Below are 17351 nucleotides of genomic sequence, written 5' to 3'. Positions count from 1 at the left end.
AGGTGGAGATGTCGTGCTTTCTCACACAACCAAGTTTAGAGACAACATAATATTAGCAACAGAAAACACAGCCAGAACACAGAAAATTGAACTTTTCAGAAGTCTGATAACAACAAATTCTTCAGCCTGACCAGTAAGAGGGGCGAAGCCAGCAGCTGGTGGAGTGGGGTTGCACAGGAAAACTCCATCAGACGGACTCAGGCACGTGAATCCCAGGCATGGGGTTGCAACGGGCGGACCCAGTGAGTGACTGGCGGACCCAGTGAGCAACTGGTGGATCCAGCAAGGGAGCAGGGCGGCAGGTTTACGGTGGTCCCGCATTCCTGGGCAGATAGATCTGTGAGGGAGTGAGCAGTGAGACGGGACTGAGCAGGCCCCAGCAGCGGGAGGCAGCAGCGGGGGCCACCATGTCCCCGCTCTGACCTCGCCCCCACATACAGCATCACAACCCAGTGACCTGGGAAGCCCTGCCCTGGTGAACATTTAAGGCTCTGCTCCTCAATCTTAATGGCTGGGAACAGACCAAAAATGGCTCAAGAAGATCTCAAAGCCCCAGAGCCCATAACTCTAAGTGACGAAGAAATAGCAAAACTTTCAGATGCACCGTTCAAAACACTGGTGATCAGGATACTCACAGAACTGGTTGATTTTAGTCACAAATTAGAGGAACATATGAAGGCTAAACTAATTGAAATGAAGGGAATTGCACAGGAAACCAATAGTGATGAAAAGAAAACTGGGACTCAAATCAAGGGAGTGGATCAGAAGGAAGGAAAAAATTACCAAACAGGAAAATATGAAGAAACAAGAATTCAAAAAAAATGAGGAGAGACTTAGGAACCTCCAGGGCATCTTTAAATGCTCCAACATCCGAATTATAGGGGTACCAGAAGGAGAAGAGGAAGAGCAACAAGTGGAAAACTTATTTGAACAAATAATAAAGGAGAATTTCCCCAATCTGGCAAAGGAAATAGACTTCCAGGAAATCCAGGAAGCTCAGAGTCCCAAAGAAGTTGGACCCAAGAAGGAACACACCAAGGCACATCATCATTACATTAGCCAAGATTAAAATGAAGGAAAGAATCCTAGAAGCAGCAAGAGATAAGGGGACAGTCACCTACAAAGGAGCTCCCATCAGACTGTCAGTGGATTTCTCAAAAGAGACCTTACAGGCAAGAAGGGGCTGGAAAGAGGTATTTCAAGTCATGAAATCCAAAGACCTACTACCAAGATTCATCTATCCAGCGAAGCTTTCATTTAGAATGGAAGGACAGATAAAGTGCTTCTCAGATAAGATCAAATTCAAGGTGTTCATCATCACCAAGCCCTTATTATATGAAATGTTAAAGGGACTTATCTAAGAAAAAGAAGATAAAAACTATGAACAGTGAAAGGACAGCAAGCTCAAAGTTATTAACAACCACACCTAAAATAAAGCAAACTAAAAGGACAGCTAGATCAGGAATGAACCATAGAAATGAAGATCTCATGGAGGGTTAGCAACAGGGGAGTGGGAGGAGGAGAAGGGGGGAGAAGGTACAGAAAATAAGTAGCATAGATGGTAGGTAGTAAATAGATAGGGGGGAGGGCAAGAATTGTAGGGGAAATCTAGAATCTAAAGAACTTGAGGCACATGGTCATAAACTAAAGAGGGGGATGGCGGGGGTGGGGGGTGGAGGAGAATGAAGGGGGGGAATAGAACAACTGTAATGACATAATCAATAAAATAAAAATTAAAATATACAAAGAACTTACACGACTCCACTCTAAGAAGACACCCAACCCAATTAAAAAATGGGAAAAGGACTTGAACAGACACTCTCCAAGGAGGACATACAGAACATCCAGAGTCACATGAAGACATGCTCAATATTGTTAGCTATCAGAGAGATGCAAATTAAAACCACAATGAGATACCACTTTACACTGATCAGATGGCTATCATAAACAAAGCAACAAACAACAAATGTTGGAGAGAGTGTGGGGAAAAGGGGTCCTTAGTTCACTGTTGGTGGGATTGCAGATTGGTACAACCATTATGGAAAAGAGTATGGAATTTTCTCAGAAAAATAAAAATCAATCTGCTTTTGGACCCAGCAATTCCACTGCTAGGATTATATCCTAAGAATCCTAAAACATCAATATCAAAGAACCTATGCACCACAATGTTCATAGCAGCACAATTTACAATAGCCAAGAGTTGAAAGCAACCTAGGTGCCCATCAGTAAATGAATGGATCAAAAAATTGTAGTACATATACACAATGAAATTCTATGCTGCAGAGAGAAAGAAGGAGCTCCTACCTTTTGCAACAACATGGATGGAACTGGAAAGCATTATGCTGAGTGAAATAGGCCAGGTGCTGAAAGACAAATACCATATGATCTCACCTTTAACAGGAAGCTAAACAACAAAACAAACAAGCAAGCAGAAAAAAAAAAACCAAAGACACTGAAATAGAGAACAAGGGGACAGTGACCAGAGGGGAGAGGGAAGGGAAGTTAAGGGGAAAAAAAGGGAGGGATTTGGAGGAACAAATAGGAAGGACACAGGGACAAGAACTAAGGGGGGTGGAAATGGGAGGGAGGTGGTGAGCAAGGGGCGGGGGAGGCTGGGATGGGAGAAATAGACAAAAAAACTGTACTTGAAAAATAACTAAATAAAATTAACTAATGAAAAATAAAATAAAATTTAAAATTAAATTTAAAAATTAAAAAAAAGATTATTAAATCTTCTTGATACTTGATAAATTGACCTTTTGTCATTTTGAAATGTCTCTTTTTCTCTGTAATATATCTTGTGTGAAGGTCTGTTTTCTTCTGATATTAATATAATACTCAGCTTTCTTATAATTAGCATTGCATGACATATCTTTTACATAAATATGTGTGTATGTGTGTGTATTTTATATATAATGCATTTTCTGTAGACAGGATAAAATTGGGTATTGCTTTTTATTCAGCTCTGACTTTTAGTTGGAATGTTCAGACCACTTACATTTAATGTAATATTGATATGATTATGTCTATGATTATTGCCCTTTGTGTCTCCTTATCCCATCAGCTTTTTCTTTCATCTTTTCCTACTTACTTTTAGATTGAGTATTGTTTAATATTCCATTTGTCTCTGATAATAGTTTATTAGATATCCTCTTCAGTTTTTTAAATAGTTCTTCTAGGGTTCACTATGTATTTAACTTATCCTTTAACTTATCACCATAAACTTATCACCATAAACTTATCACCATAATTCACAGAGGGATAGCACTTCATATATAATGATGTACCCTTTACCAATATACTTCTATTTCTTTTTTTAAATCCTCACCTGAGGATATATTTTATTGAGCTTAGAGAGAGAGAAAGGGGGAGAGAGAAAACTAGAGATAGCAAGAAACAGAGAGAAAGAAACATTGATGTGAGAAATATTGATCAATTGTCTTCCATTATATGGTCCTTTACTGAGGATCAAACTCACACCCTAGGTATGTGCCCTTACCAGGAATTGAACTTGCAGCCTTTTGGTGTATAGGACAACACTCCAACCAACTTAGCCACCCAGCCAGCACAACAATATTCTTCTTTTTTTAAGTTATATTTTATTGATTATGCTATTAAAATTGTCCCAGTTGTTCCCCTTCTATCCCCCTCTACCCACCCCACCACTCCCACAGGTGATCCCCAAACTATATACTTTTATTTCCCTTGTTAGTTTTTATGCTATTGTTATCACACATTTTACTTCTGCATATATTTTAAGCCCCACAATAGGTTATTTTTGCTTTAACTAATCAATTTTCTTTTAAATAAATTAAAAAAGTGAAAAGATCTTCAATATGTAACCAACATTTTTATCATTTCTGTCACTAATTTCCTTACATAGATCCCAGTTTCCATCTGGTGTTATTTTCCTTCATACTAAAGAACTTCCTTTACTGTTTCTTGCAACACCAATCTGTTTGTTGCATATTTTCTTTGTTTTTGTTTGCCCTTTAAAAAATCTTTATTTTACTTTTTTTTGAGAGATACTTTGGCTGGATATAAAATTTTAGGCTGACAATTTTATCCTTTAGGCATTTAAAAAAATATTGTTTCTTCTGTCTTCCATCGCTTCTGATTAGAAGTCTATAATCTTGCAACTGCTTCTAAAATTTTCTCTTTATCAACGGCTTTCAGAGATTTGATTAATGGACCTTGGTGTGTTTTTCTTTATGTTTATTCTACTTGGAATTCATTGAGCTTCTTGATTCTGTATGTCTACCATTTTAAGTTTAGGAAGTTTGGGACTATATTCAAATGTTCTTTATCACACTCATGTACAATTATGAAACTTGAATTCAGTTATTTTAGTGTACTTGATATTTCTCACAGGTTGCTAAATCTTTTTTCGTTTTAAATATATATTTCAGTCTGGATAGTCTCTAATGCCATGTCTGAAAGTTCAGTGATCTTGTCTTTCTCAGCATCTAGTCTACTGCTAGTCTACTTCACTTCCATCTAGTGAAGTTTTTATTTCACAAATTGTTCATCTCCAGAAGATCAATTTCATTCTTTCATTTCACTCCATTTCTCTCATTATCTTCATGTGTTTCTTTAAATTCTTGAGACTATTTACAATAGCTCTTTAAAGTTCTTGTCTACTAATGTCATTGCCTCTTCCATTTCTAGTGCTGATTTTCTTCCTCGTTTTTAGGTCACAATTTTCTGCTTATTTGCATATAATGTTTTTATTGGATGGCAGACATTGTAAATGTTACATTATTGAATGTTTGGACTTTGTGGTCTTTCTGTAAGTATTGAAGGTTTATAAGTGATCTGCAGATCAGGTTGACCTTTTCACGGCTTGTTTTTAAGCTTTGCTAGGCAGGTCTATAGAAGCATTTGCCTTGAGCTAGTTTAGACCAGCTGCTAAGTTGTGCCTTTTTTTTTTTTTTTCTCTGAGTGTTCAGCGGGGTCTCTGTATTCTGGCTGAATGGAATTCAAATATTTCCCATCCCTGTGTGAGCTCCAAGAATTCTTCAGCTAATAGCTCCCTTGACAGTTGTTTTTTGCCCAGCTTTAAAAGAATGTCAGTCTGTGTATGCTCGGATTGTCATTCAGCCAAAGACCCAAAGGAATCCTTAACCAAATTTCCGGAGTTCCGTGTGCAGTCCCATACTCTCTAATGTCTGCCCCACACATTCTGGCTGCCTTAGTCTCTCAGATCCTAATTTACACTCCTCAACTCAGTAAGGCCACTGTGTGATTCTTGGATTTCTCCTTTCCTGCACCATTTTCTAAAAATTGCCTCCAAGAAAAAAAAAACAACCCAGAGATCCTAGAACTCACCACATTTTCTTTCCTTTGCTCAGTTTTGCACTCCTTTCTGGCCAATGTCTAAAAGCATTTTTCACATATTTTCATCAATCTTCTAGTTATTTATAGTGGTATGGCTAGTTCCACATAGTCAAAATAAAAAATTTCCACTTTGTTTTTTTACACTAACAATATATCCTACAAATCTTCTATATCAATTTATAGAGCTCTTCGTTATTTTTTAAAACATGTAGCCTCATGAAACCCCATTGTATAGATACATACATAGTCTATTCAGCCAATCTGTACTTTGTCATTTAGGTAATTTGTAATTTTTTTGCAGTGACAAATAATTCTGTAATGAATAACCTGGTACATATGTATTTTCATGATTTTTATGATGTATATTTAAGGCAAATTCCTTAAACTGTAATTGTTAGGTCGTAGTCTAAATGCATATGTGGTTTGTCAACTATAGCTATCTCCTTCCATGTAGGTGGTACATGGAAGGAAAAACACCATTTTGTATTTCTACCAATAGATGAGAATATGAATTATCCAAAATCCTTATCTATGAAGTAGGTTATCAAGCTTTATATTTTTGGCAGTTTTATCAATAAAAAACTCAAAGTAGTTTTAATTCAACTATCTCTCATTATGATTGAAGTTAAACACTTTTTCACATGTTTATTGCTTTTTAAAAATCATCTGTTCATGTCTCATGTTCATTTTTTTCCATTAGATTTCTGTGTTTCATCCTAAAATTTTAAAATTCATTTATATGTTTAGAGATGCCAGTTCTTTGTCCAAGATATAAGTTGCAAATATTTTTTTGGCATTTCCTTTGCCTTTCACATTTGTTTATGGTGTTTTTTTGCAATGCAATCCATTTCCCCTTTATTTTTATATAATCAAATGAATCAGTCTCTTCCTGTATTGCATTTAGGTTTGGAGCCATAGTTAGAAAGCTCTTCTGTCCCCTCAGGTTATAGAAATATTCATCAACTTTCTTCTAGGACTTGCATGGTTTTTAGATTTTTCCTTTTAGATCCCTAATCTATATGTACTTGATTCTTGTGTGTGTTGAGGTATAAAACTAATTTTATCTTTTTTTCCCAAGTGGCTATCCAACTGTCCCAGTACCATTTACTTAAAACTTCATCTTTGCCTCAGGAATTTTTAAAAAAGATTTTATCTATTTATCTTTAGAGGGGAAGGGAAGGAGAGAGGGAGAGAAATATCCATGTATGGTTGCCTCTCATGCATCCCCTGCTAGGAACTGGCCTGCAACCCAGGCATGTGCCCTGACTGGGAATCAAACCTTGATCCTTTGGTTCACAAGCCTGCACTCAATCCACTGAGCCACACCAGCCAGGACCCAAAATATTTTGATGAGATGATTTCTTCTTGTTCTAAAGGTAGATAGAATAAAGGTCTGAAAAAACTTATTCTGAAGATTCATAGACTATCATTTAAAATCCAAGAATGCAAAACATTTTTGCACAAATAACTTTCATATAAATATTAAGGCTAAGCCATTCCACTTTTTCACCAAATCCCTGCATCTCCATCCCAGGTCCTGTCCCCATCCCAGGTTGGGTGGGTGCATAGACAGGCACCTGATTAATGTTTCTCTCTCTCACCCATGTTTCTCTTGGATGAGAGAAAGACTTTATAAAGTCTTTTTTAAATGATTGATAAATCAGTTTATCCCTGAATATCTCACTAGATCTGTGCTTCTGGAGCTTCAATGTACATTCACATCACCCAGGTATTTCTGTCAAATGCAAATTCTGGTTCTGTAGGTCCGAAGTGGGGCATTTCTGCATTTCTAACAAACTCCCAGGTGGTACCTATGGCATCAATCCTTGGCTCACACTTTGAGAAGCAAGTGACTGGGCTATATCCTAAATTCTAAATATATTCAACAGAATATATTCTATCTTTTAGTGCCTCTCAGTCTTCTTGTGGTCTAGTCAGTTGTCAAGCTTGAATATTTAAAGCTGGAGTTGTTAAGAAATGAATTAAAGTATTGAGGACATGGCCCTGGCTGGTGTGGTTCAGTGGATTGAGTGCTGACCTGCTAACAGAGGGGTGGCTGGTTTGATTACCACTCAGGGCACATGCCTGGGTTGCAGGCCAGGTCCCTAGTAGGGAGTGCATGAGAGGCAACCACACACTGACGTTTCTCTCCTTCTCTTTCTCCCTTCCTTCCCCTCCCTAAAAATGAACAAACAAACAAACAAACAAACATTTGCAAAAGACAGACCTGATAAAAAGATTATTATCCACCCCAATAAGTTAAAAAATAATAATATTAGGAATATTTATGGAGAGCTTCCTCCATGCTAGGCAAGGCCAGTGTCATGGATGTGTGACCCATGCAGTCACACTGGCCCCCTTTTGCAGAAGGGCCCTGCATTTGGGTTAATGCTCTGCTGTTACCATTTTGAAATTCTTAGTAATTTACGCTATTTTCATTTTGCATTAACCCCACAAATTATGGAGCCAATCCTTGTACCAAGCACTATGTTTATCAAAGAGTATATCATTTAATTTATATTTTTGAAAGATCTCTCAGGTTTCTGCATGTGAAATAGAGTTTAGGGAAAACAAAAGATGAAATAAGACAAGAGAGGAAGCTATAACAGTATTTAAGGTGGTTTTGATTCAGGAAGTGGCTGCAGAGAAGGAGAGTAATCGATAGATTGAAATACATTTTGGAGGCAGTAAGCATTGACATGAACCTGTAATGAATGGAATGTGGGGATTTAGAAAAAGATATTAAGAATAATTTAGGGATTTTTGACTAGAAGTGGCCCCTATTAGAGAAAAAATGTTGGAGAAAGAACAGGTTTGAGGGTGTAGTTAACAGTTGGGTTGAACTTTATGCTAAGTGGAAAAAGCGAGCTACAAAAGACTATGCATTTTACAATTAACTTATATGAAATTTCTAGAAAAGACAAAACTATATAGAAAGTAGGTAAGTGGTTGCCTGAAGCTGAGGGTAGGAGCAAAGATTGGCTGCAGATAGGCATGAGGGAATTGGGGGGAGTTGATGGGAGTATTCTAAAACTGGATTGTGGTGTTGGTTGCATAACTATATAAATTCAGTAAAAATCACTGACCGTCTAGGTGAACTCTGTGATAAGTATAAAGTCATTAAAAGATTAAAATAAGAGATTAAGATGCTTGTGGTTATGTCAAGTAGTACTTGATCTGTTAAATTCCCATTTAACAGATCAAGAAAATAAAAGAAGGTAAAAAGAACAGTTTCATGGTTGCATGACTACTAAGTGTTATATCCAGTATTGGAACTTGAGTCTTTTGGACACTAAGGCCTTACTCTTGAGCACTATAATACATTTACTTTCTATTTAAAATTACGTTTATACATCTGATTAATCAGAAGTTCTCTTAAAGTCATAAAACAGAGAGAGAAGAAGCTGGCAATTGGAAAATTGTGTTGGTCCTGTAAAAGGTGCTTCCATTTCCCCTGGATGTGGGTGGCCCACGCAGCAAGTGGCGCCCTCTTTGTCCTTCCCCAGCGAGTTGTATTAGCACACCCTACTTGGTTCTTTGGCAAACTGTACTTTCTCTTTCAAATTATTATGTTAAGAAATAGTTTCATTAGGCCCCCTGGTAGCTTGAAAGAGTGACTATATCTTCCCAAAATGCTTATGGATACACCTAAATGAACATATATAGCCTTAGTACATTTTATGATTACTGTGCCATTTGCATGACAATTTATATATTAATAAGCATTAAGTATAGGGAAATGTTAGTGAAAGAGTGCAAGCTTTCAGTTATAAGGTGAAAAATCCTGGAACTCTAATGTACACATTGGTAGCTATAGTTAACAGTGCTGTAGTACATACTTGAAATTTGCTAAAAAAAATAGATCTTATAAAAAGTTCTTAACACACACATACAAAATGGTAACTAGGTAAGGTGATGAGTGTGTTAACTATGTTGTAGTTATTTCATTATATATGTATGTTAAATCACTGTGTTGTATACTTTAAGTTTATTCAATTTTACTTGTCAATTATAATTCAATAAAGCTGGGAAGGGGAAGCATTAAGTGCTCACTGTACTTGATGCCAGGGATGCAAGTGGTCATTAAAACAGGCACAGTCTCCGCCCTCCTGCAGCTTTTTTGTTTTTAGTGGAAGAGGCAAACATTACGCCAAAACAAAAAATAATTACACATTTTTTAATTGGGCTAGGTTCAACAAAGGAAAATATAAGGTGCTCTGAGAGAGCATAACAAAGATTCCTGGTTTTAAATGCAGCCTAAGGGGAAACCGCTGTTAGGAAGTAGTAACATTTAAACTGAGATGGGACAGATCTGTAGAAATTAGCAAAGCAAAGGGAGAAAAGGGCAAGAATCTCTCCTAGGACAGGAACAGTGGGCGTGAAGGGCCCGGGGCACCAGAGAGCTGGACTGCTCACCACACTGAAAGCCAGATAAGATAAGAGAACCTGGATACTATGCAAAAGATTTGGTGTTTTATTTCAAGAGCAGTGACGTGCTACTGACTATTTTTGAGCTGGAAATTCATGATTCAATTAAAATGTGAAGATCCTTCTGGCTACCGTGAATAGATCCAAGAAGATTCTGCTGGCTTATGAGGTTTTAGGAAAACTATGGGTCTTACGAATGGCAAAACTATTTCATTTCAATAGTTAAAAGCTAGTTTTGAAAAGACATTTGTCAGTTAAGGGATAGTGAATGAAAATAATGATTGATAAACCAGACCAGACTGGTGTGGCTCAGTTGGTAGGGCATTGATCTGCAAAGCAAAAGGTCACCAGTTTGATGATTCCCAGTCAGGGCACACGTCTGGTTTGCAGGTTCTGTCCCCAACCCCGGTTGGGTGGGTGCATAGATGGGCACCTGATTAATATTTCTCTCTCTCATCTATGTTTCTCTCCCTCTCTTTCTCCCTCCCTTCCCCTCTCTCTAAAAATAAATATATAAAGTCTTTTTTAAATGATTGATAAATCAGTTTATCCCTGAATATCTCACTAGATCAGTGCTTCTGGAGCTTCAATGTACATTCACATCACCCAGGTATTTTTGTCAAATGCAAATTCTGGCTCTGTAGGTCCGAAGTGGGGCATTTCTGCATTTCTAACAAACTCCCAGGTGGTACTTATGCCATCAATCCTTGGCTCACACTTTGAGTAGCAAGTGACTGGGTTATATCCTAAATTCTAAATATATTCAACAGAATATATTCTATCTTTTAGTGCCTCTCAGTCTTCTTGTGGTCTAGCCAGTTGTCAAGCTGGAGTTCTTAAGAAATGAATTAAAGTATTGAGGACATGGCCCTGGCTGGTGTGGCTCAGTGGCTTGAGTGCTGACCTGCTAACAGAGGGATGGCTGGTTTGATTACCACTCAGGGCACATGCCTGGGTTGCAGGCCAGGTCCCCAGTAGGGAGTGCATGAGAGGCAACCACACATTGATGTTTCTTTCCTTCTCTTTCTCCCTCCCTTCCTCTCTCTCTATAAATAAATAAAATCTTTTTTAAAAGTACCGAGGACATGGAGAAACAGGTCAAATAAGGCTTTTCATCTTTTCAATAAATATCCTATATATACTTATTTTTTATGTACCTATCTAACCTGTCTGCCTACCTCCCTGCCTCAAGGCTTAGTTACACTTCAGAAAGATCTATACACAATCAAAGTAATGTCCAGGACAGTTATACAGAAATAGTATGTGGGGTTCTAAAACTTTACCTCTAATGGAATGGTTTGCATCATTAATAGAGGCTTAGTGTGCACCAGGCATTTTACCCTGACTTATTCATTTAACAGATAGGAACCCAGGAACCCTCAGAGGATAGTTTCTTGACAAAGATGTACAACTCAGCTCTGATATTTCATACCTGACTCTCCTACTCATTATCCTACTCATTGCTATTTTGCTTCTTTTGTGACTACAGTCTTAAATACAGAAAACTCAAGGCTCTTTTTTTTTAATTGAAGTACTTTTATTTTATTTTATTTATTTTTTTATAAAGATTTTATTTATTTATCTTTAGAGGGGAAGGGGAGAAGGAGAGAGGGAGAGAAACATCAATGTATGGTTGCCTTTCATGCATCCCCTGCTGGGAACTGGCCTGCAGGGTATGTGCCCTGACTGGGAATTGAACCGCAATAGTCTGGTTCGCAGGCCCGCGCTCAATCCACTGAGCTACACCAGCCCGGGCCAAGGCTCTTTATTCTGTGGGTAAAGGCTTTGTATTTCTCTAAAGACTTTATGGAACTTTGCAGCCATATTTCAATCATTTTATAAGGGTCTTGAGTGGTAAATAAATCTGGTTCCCTGCCCCCCCTCTTTTGGGTGGAGGGGTGCTATCCTTTATTAGCAATGCAACTTCTCTTTGGAAGTTGCATTGCTAATAAATATGAATGTGAGATCTTGGGAAATGCATCGATCAAGTAATGGAAAACATTTGAGATTAAGGTCTATGATAGGAAGGATGCTTGTTGGGAAAGATGGTAGGAAATTTCACATTGTTCCCTAGTTCTTAGGAAATGAAAGCTAAACAATATCCAGTTTTAAAAACAAATCTGCATTGAATTTTTAAATTTCTTAAAACAGAGTTAAACCAAACAGAGAGCAGATCCTGGCGATTTGCTTTACTGAAGGAGTGACAGGGCATTCATTCTACAGTGTCATGTAGTAAGAGGTAAGCAGCAATGTTAACATCGCCACAGAAGTGTTTAATTATTCCTTACAAGAAGAGTCCAGCTAAATCGGGTTTACCCAGTCCTCCGACAAACCAAATCTGTTGGTATTTTTTCCGGACAGCGTTGTATCCTCTTCGGTTTGTTTTGACACCGCCCCCCCCCCCCCCCCGCCTTGCGATTGAAGAGCCATTAAAACATTTACTGGGACAACAGGATAGAGATTGGCTGTGGGAGAAGGGGTGATGGTTGGGGATGGGGGCGGGATAGTGGAGAGCAACGGGGGGGGGGGGCTGGGAAAACTGTCATAAGGCAGTAAAATAAAATTTAAAAAACATTTAATAGACCTTGGTTTAGCTTGAAGCTTTGCAGAACGGTCAGCTTTATCCCCCTAAAATTAGCTTTCCAGGCTAAGGTAGGTTTCCGATGTAACGACACTGCCAAGGCGCTTTGGCCGTGAACTCTGGAAGGAAGCCAGAGGAAAGTGAAGTTCCTGGCGCTCAACTCAAGTCCCGCTCGGAGAGCCGGGCGCTCGCGCGTTCCCCGTGCAGTTATTGGCTGGGACTCTGCGTGCCGCTGTCGGCCAATGAAGACGCTGGAGATCTGGCCCCGGCCCGTCCCCTCTCGGCGCCCCGGGATGAGGCAGAGACTGAACAGCCGGCGAGCAAATCAACGGCATCCAGAAAGCCATGTCCGACTCGGCGCCCAGCGCCCAAGCGCTAACCCGCTGAAAGTTTCTCAGTGAAAACGCCGGGACGATCTGGACCCCGCCGAGAGGAACTGCCTTTGAGTGAGATGGTCCCAGAGGCCCGGAGGAGCGGACTGGTAAGCACCGGGAGAGTGGTGGGAGTTTTGCTTCTGCTTGGCGCCTTGCACAAGGCTTCCGCCCTCATTCGCTATGAGATCCTGGAGGAAAGAGAGAAGGGTTTCGCGGTGGGCAACGTGGTCACGGACCTTGGCTTGGATCTCGGCAGTTTGTCAGCCCGCAGGCTCCGGGTGGTGTCCGGAGCGAGCCGAAGATTCTTTGAGGTGAACCGAGAGACCGGAGAGATGTTCGTGAACGACCGCCTGGATCGAGAGGAGCTTTGTGGGACACTGCCCTCCTGCACCGTCACCCTGGAGTTGGTGGTGGAGAGTCCCCTTGAGCTGTTCAGCGCGGAAGTGGTGATTCAGGATATCAACGACAACAATCCCGCTTTCCCCACCCGGGAAATGAAATTGGAGATTAGTGAGGCCGTGGCGCCGGGCGCGCGCTTTCCGCTGGAGAGCGCGCACGATCCCGATGTGGGAAGTAACTCTTTACAAACCTACGAGCTGAGCCGAAACGAGTACTTTGCGCTTCGGGTGCAGACGCGGGAGGACGGCACCAAGTACGCGGAGCTGGTGCTGGAGCGCGCCCTGGACCGGGAGCGGGAGCCGAGTCTCCAGTTGGTGCTGACGGCGTTGGACGGAGGAACCCCGGCCCGCTCCGCCAGCCTTCCCATTCGCATCACCGTGCTGGACGCCAATGACAACGCGCCCGCCTTCAACCAGTCCTTGTATCGCGCGCGCGTTCTGGAGGATGCAGCCCCCGGCACTCGCGTGGTGCAAGTCCGAGCGACCGATCTGGACGAAGGCCCCAACGGTGAAATCATTTATTCCTTCGGCAGCCACAATCGCGCCGGCGTGCGGGAACTGTTCTCCTTAGACCTCGTAACCGGGGTGCTGACAATCAAGGGTCGATTGGACTTCGAAGACACGAAACTCCACGAGATTTACATACAGGCCAAAGACAAGGGCGCCAATCCCGAAGGAGCGCACTGCAAAGTTTTGGTAGAGGTCGTGGACGTGAATGACAATGCTCCGGAGATCACGGTCACTTCCGTGTACAGCCCGGTCCCCGAGGATGCGCCTCTGGGAACGGTCATCGCTTTGCTCAGTGTGACTGATCTGGATGCTGGGGAGAACGGGCTGGTGACTTGCGAAATTCCACCAGGGCTCCCCTTCAGCCTTACTTCTTCCCTCAAGAATTACTTTACTTTGAGAACCAGCGCAGCCCTGGATCGCGAGACTGGGCCAGAATACAACCTCAGCATCACTGCTCGGGATGCCGGAGCCCCCTCCCTCTCAGCCCTTACGACGGTGAGGGTACAAGTGTCCGACATCAACGACAACCCTCCGCAGTCTTCTCAGTCTTCCTATGACGTCTACGTGGAGGAAAATAACCTCCCCGGGGTTCCAATACTAAATCTAAGCGTCTGGGACCCCGACGCCCCGCAGAACGCTCGCCTTTCCTTCTTTCTGCTGGAGCAAGGAGCTGAAGCTGGGCTAGTGGGTCGCTATTTCACGATAAATCGGGACAGTGGCGTCGTGTCGTCCTTAGTGCCCCTGGACTATGAGGATCGGCGGGAGTTCGAATTAACAGCTCACATCAGCGACGGGGGCACTCCCGTCCTGACCACCAACGTCAGCGTGAACGTATTCGTCACCGATCGCAACGACAACGCCCCCCAGGTGCTGTACCCCCGGCCTGGCCGGAGCTCCGTGGAGCTGCTGCCCCGAGGCACGGCTGCGGGCCACGTGGTTACGCGGGTGGTCGGCTGGGACCCCGATGCGGGACTCAACGCCTGGCTCTCCTACAGCCTCTTGGGAGCCCCCAACCAGAGCCTCTTTGCCGTGGGGCTTCACACGGGTCAAGTCAGTACTGCCCGCCCTGTCCAGGACACGGATTCGCCCAGGCAGACTCTCACGGTTTTGATCAAAGACAACGGGGAGCCGTCCCTGTCCACCACCGCCACCCTGACTGTGTCAGTAACCGAGGAATCTCCTGAGGCCCGGGCTGAGTTCCCCTCCGGCTCTGCCCCTGGGGAGCCGAATAAAAACCTCACCTTTTATCTACTCCTCTCTCTAATCCTGGTCTCCGTGGGGTTCGCAGTCACAGTTTTGGGAGTGATCATATTCAAAGTTTACAAGTGGAAACAGTCCAGGGACTTATACCGAGCTCCGGTGAGCTCCCTGTACCGAACGCCAGGGCCCTCTCTGCACGCGGACGCTGTACGCGGAGGCCTGGTGCCCCCGCACCTGTACCATCAGGTGTACCTCACCACTGACTCGCGCCGCAGCGACCTGCTGCCGAAGAAACCTGGGGCCGCCAGCCCCCTGGCCAGCCACCAGAACACGCTGCGGAGCTGCGATCCGGTGTTCTATAGGCAGGTGTTGGGTGCAGAGAGCTCCCCTCCTGGACAGGTAAGGGTTAGCAAGTCATCCTGGACTGAGATTAAGGCTTTTTGAGGAACATATAGAGCCTGGTTGTTGTTGTTGTTGTTGTTGTTGTTGTGTTTTGTTTTCGTGATGAAGATGTTTTCCTAATGATGCATCCATACTTCCACTTGGCTCTTCCTAGATCGCTGAGCCTTTGCACAGGGGATGGCCTAGAGTGTGGTTTGTGGTCACTCAGTATGGAGTTAATTGACTCATCTGTGGACCCAGTTCACACCCTGAGCAGTCACTGGCTTGCCATAAAAACTAACCAGTCATGCTAAGGGGCAGCTAAACTATAACCCAAGACCTCAGCACTCTGAGTTTAGCTTGGTGTCATTTGCACTGTTTACCTCTAACCGGTGGCCGCTGCTAGGAATATAAAAACTACCTGGTTCACCCATTTGCCAAGTGATTGCACTATAGGCCTCGAAACTAATGGTTTGATGGTAATTTTCCTTTACCTGCACAGATCCTGTACCTCAGTCTTTGATGATTTTCTGTGAAAGAAACAAAATTCTAGGTATCCTTTACATTTTATTTTAAGCACACTAATGGGAATGATGTGCACGTTACTTATAAACTATTATGTTATAATACAGATTCACGTGCAGTATAGAAAATTTGGAAAATAGAGAAATTTATGAAGAAAAATTATAACTAACTGTAATCCCCAAATCCAAGGATAACCACATTAATTATAAAAGTAAAAGCAATCAATTTAAAATAAATCCAGACTGTCCAAAACAACATAAAGTACAAAATGAAAGTTTTTTATACCTTCCATGTAATTCCTTATCTTTCCAGCATTATTTTTTTAGATAGACACAGAATGTGAAAGGTGGGTAAAGTCACATTCTGAGAAAAGTAAAGCTTTTGTTTATTCAGGATGATGTGTAGACCACAAGGCCTTTGTCCTGGAGTGAAATTTATATACACTTCCACTGGTGAGAGAGCCAGAATTTTGTTACTAATAAGTGTATAATCGCTATCAACCTTGGATTTGGCAGTTAGACAAATGAGGCTCCACCATGTACCAACCAGGAGGCCTTGGCCAAGTCAATCCTTCTAAGCCTGTCTCCCCTGTGAAAAAGGAAGTAATGGGGTCTTATGAGATTAGTGCGTGATATCATGGATGTGCACTGCCTGGTGCATCCTAAATGTAGAAAGTTTCTTATCTATTACTATTATTACTTTTATTAGCTCTTACCCACCCCAAACCTTAACCACGCCTTAGAAATGAGCCAATTTGGAGATAGTCGAAGAAGACAATAAATAGCTGCTAAATGACAATATCAGTAATTCACCAAAGCAATAATATATGGAAAGGCTAAGGAAGGATGAAAGCCAGAGAGAAGCAGCTGCTACTCTTCTGGTCACGCTGGAAAACAGCTGACACTTTCCCAAGCTCAATGTTCTCCAGTTTGGTTGCACACACTAGGGACCCTTTAAAAATTCTGAAGCCCAGGCCACATCCCAGACCAATCAAAGCACATCCTCTGGGGGTGGGGCTCAGGGATCAGTAATTTTTAAAAATCCCTAAGTAATTCCAATGTGCAAAGAAGTTAGACAAGAATTGCCCTAGAACCTGCCAGTCTATCAAGTAGCATATTTATGAAGCAAAGTGTTACCCTGGTGTTTACAGAACCAGCAGTCAGCCTTACTAAGCCAGGCCAAGTTTTAAAAATTCTGTGATATTATTTCCCATGCTTAAAATATGACATAGAATATCCCCAGGAGAGCATTGCAGGGAAGACAGAAGGTGATATTTCAGTCATCTAGAGGGACAGTCTCCCTAAACTGCTAGCTACCAGGCAGCTATTCTGTAAAAATCGAGAGCTGGGCAGTGGGTACAAAGGTCTCTTTGGGGACTGGAGAAAATGTTCTACAGTTAGAATGTGGTGCTGGTTGCACTGCTTTAGTATATGTGAATATACTAAATGTGAACATAAGGATTGAGGCTTTGGGATGCTCCAATTGTAGTAATACAGGCTGCATGCCTGTTTGTTTGGGTGTGAGCTTGCAAATAGAAGAGGTTGAGACCTATAAGAAGTCTAATTCTTGGATATTAAAAGCATCAATAAAGGTCCAGTTCATGGTTATAGAGATGAC

The 17351-nt window shown here is 41.9% G+C and overlaps 2 protein-coding genes across 2 annotated transcripts in view; both read left to right on the top strand.

Annotated features, from left to right (window-relative positions):
* The window catches only part of LOC119051015 (protocadherin gamma-A6), a 117004-nt gene that overhangs the window by 74434 nt on the left and 25219 nt on the right, over positions 1 to 17351 (top strand).
* Positions 12592 to 15752, top strand: LOC128627605 (protocadherin gamma-C3-like). The gene is given in 2 exon segments (XM_053666460.1): positions 12592 to 15241; positions 15274 to 15752. Coding segments are annotated over 2 exon segments (2694 nt in total). The 5' UTR covers positions 12592 to 12797; the 3' UTR covers positions 15524 to 15752.

Source organism: Artibeus jamaicensis, unplaced genomic scaffold (assembly GCF_021234435.1).
Source record: "Artibeus jamaicensis isolate MK-2021 breed Jamaican fruit bat unplaced genomic scaffold, CSHL_Jam_final contig_456, whole genome shotgun sequence".
Classification (NCBI taxonomy): domain Eukaryota; kingdom Metazoa; phylum Chordata; class Mammalia; order Chiroptera; family Phyllostomidae; genus Artibeus; species Artibeus jamaicensis.
This window is presented reverse-complemented; position numbering and strand designations above follow the sequence as displayed.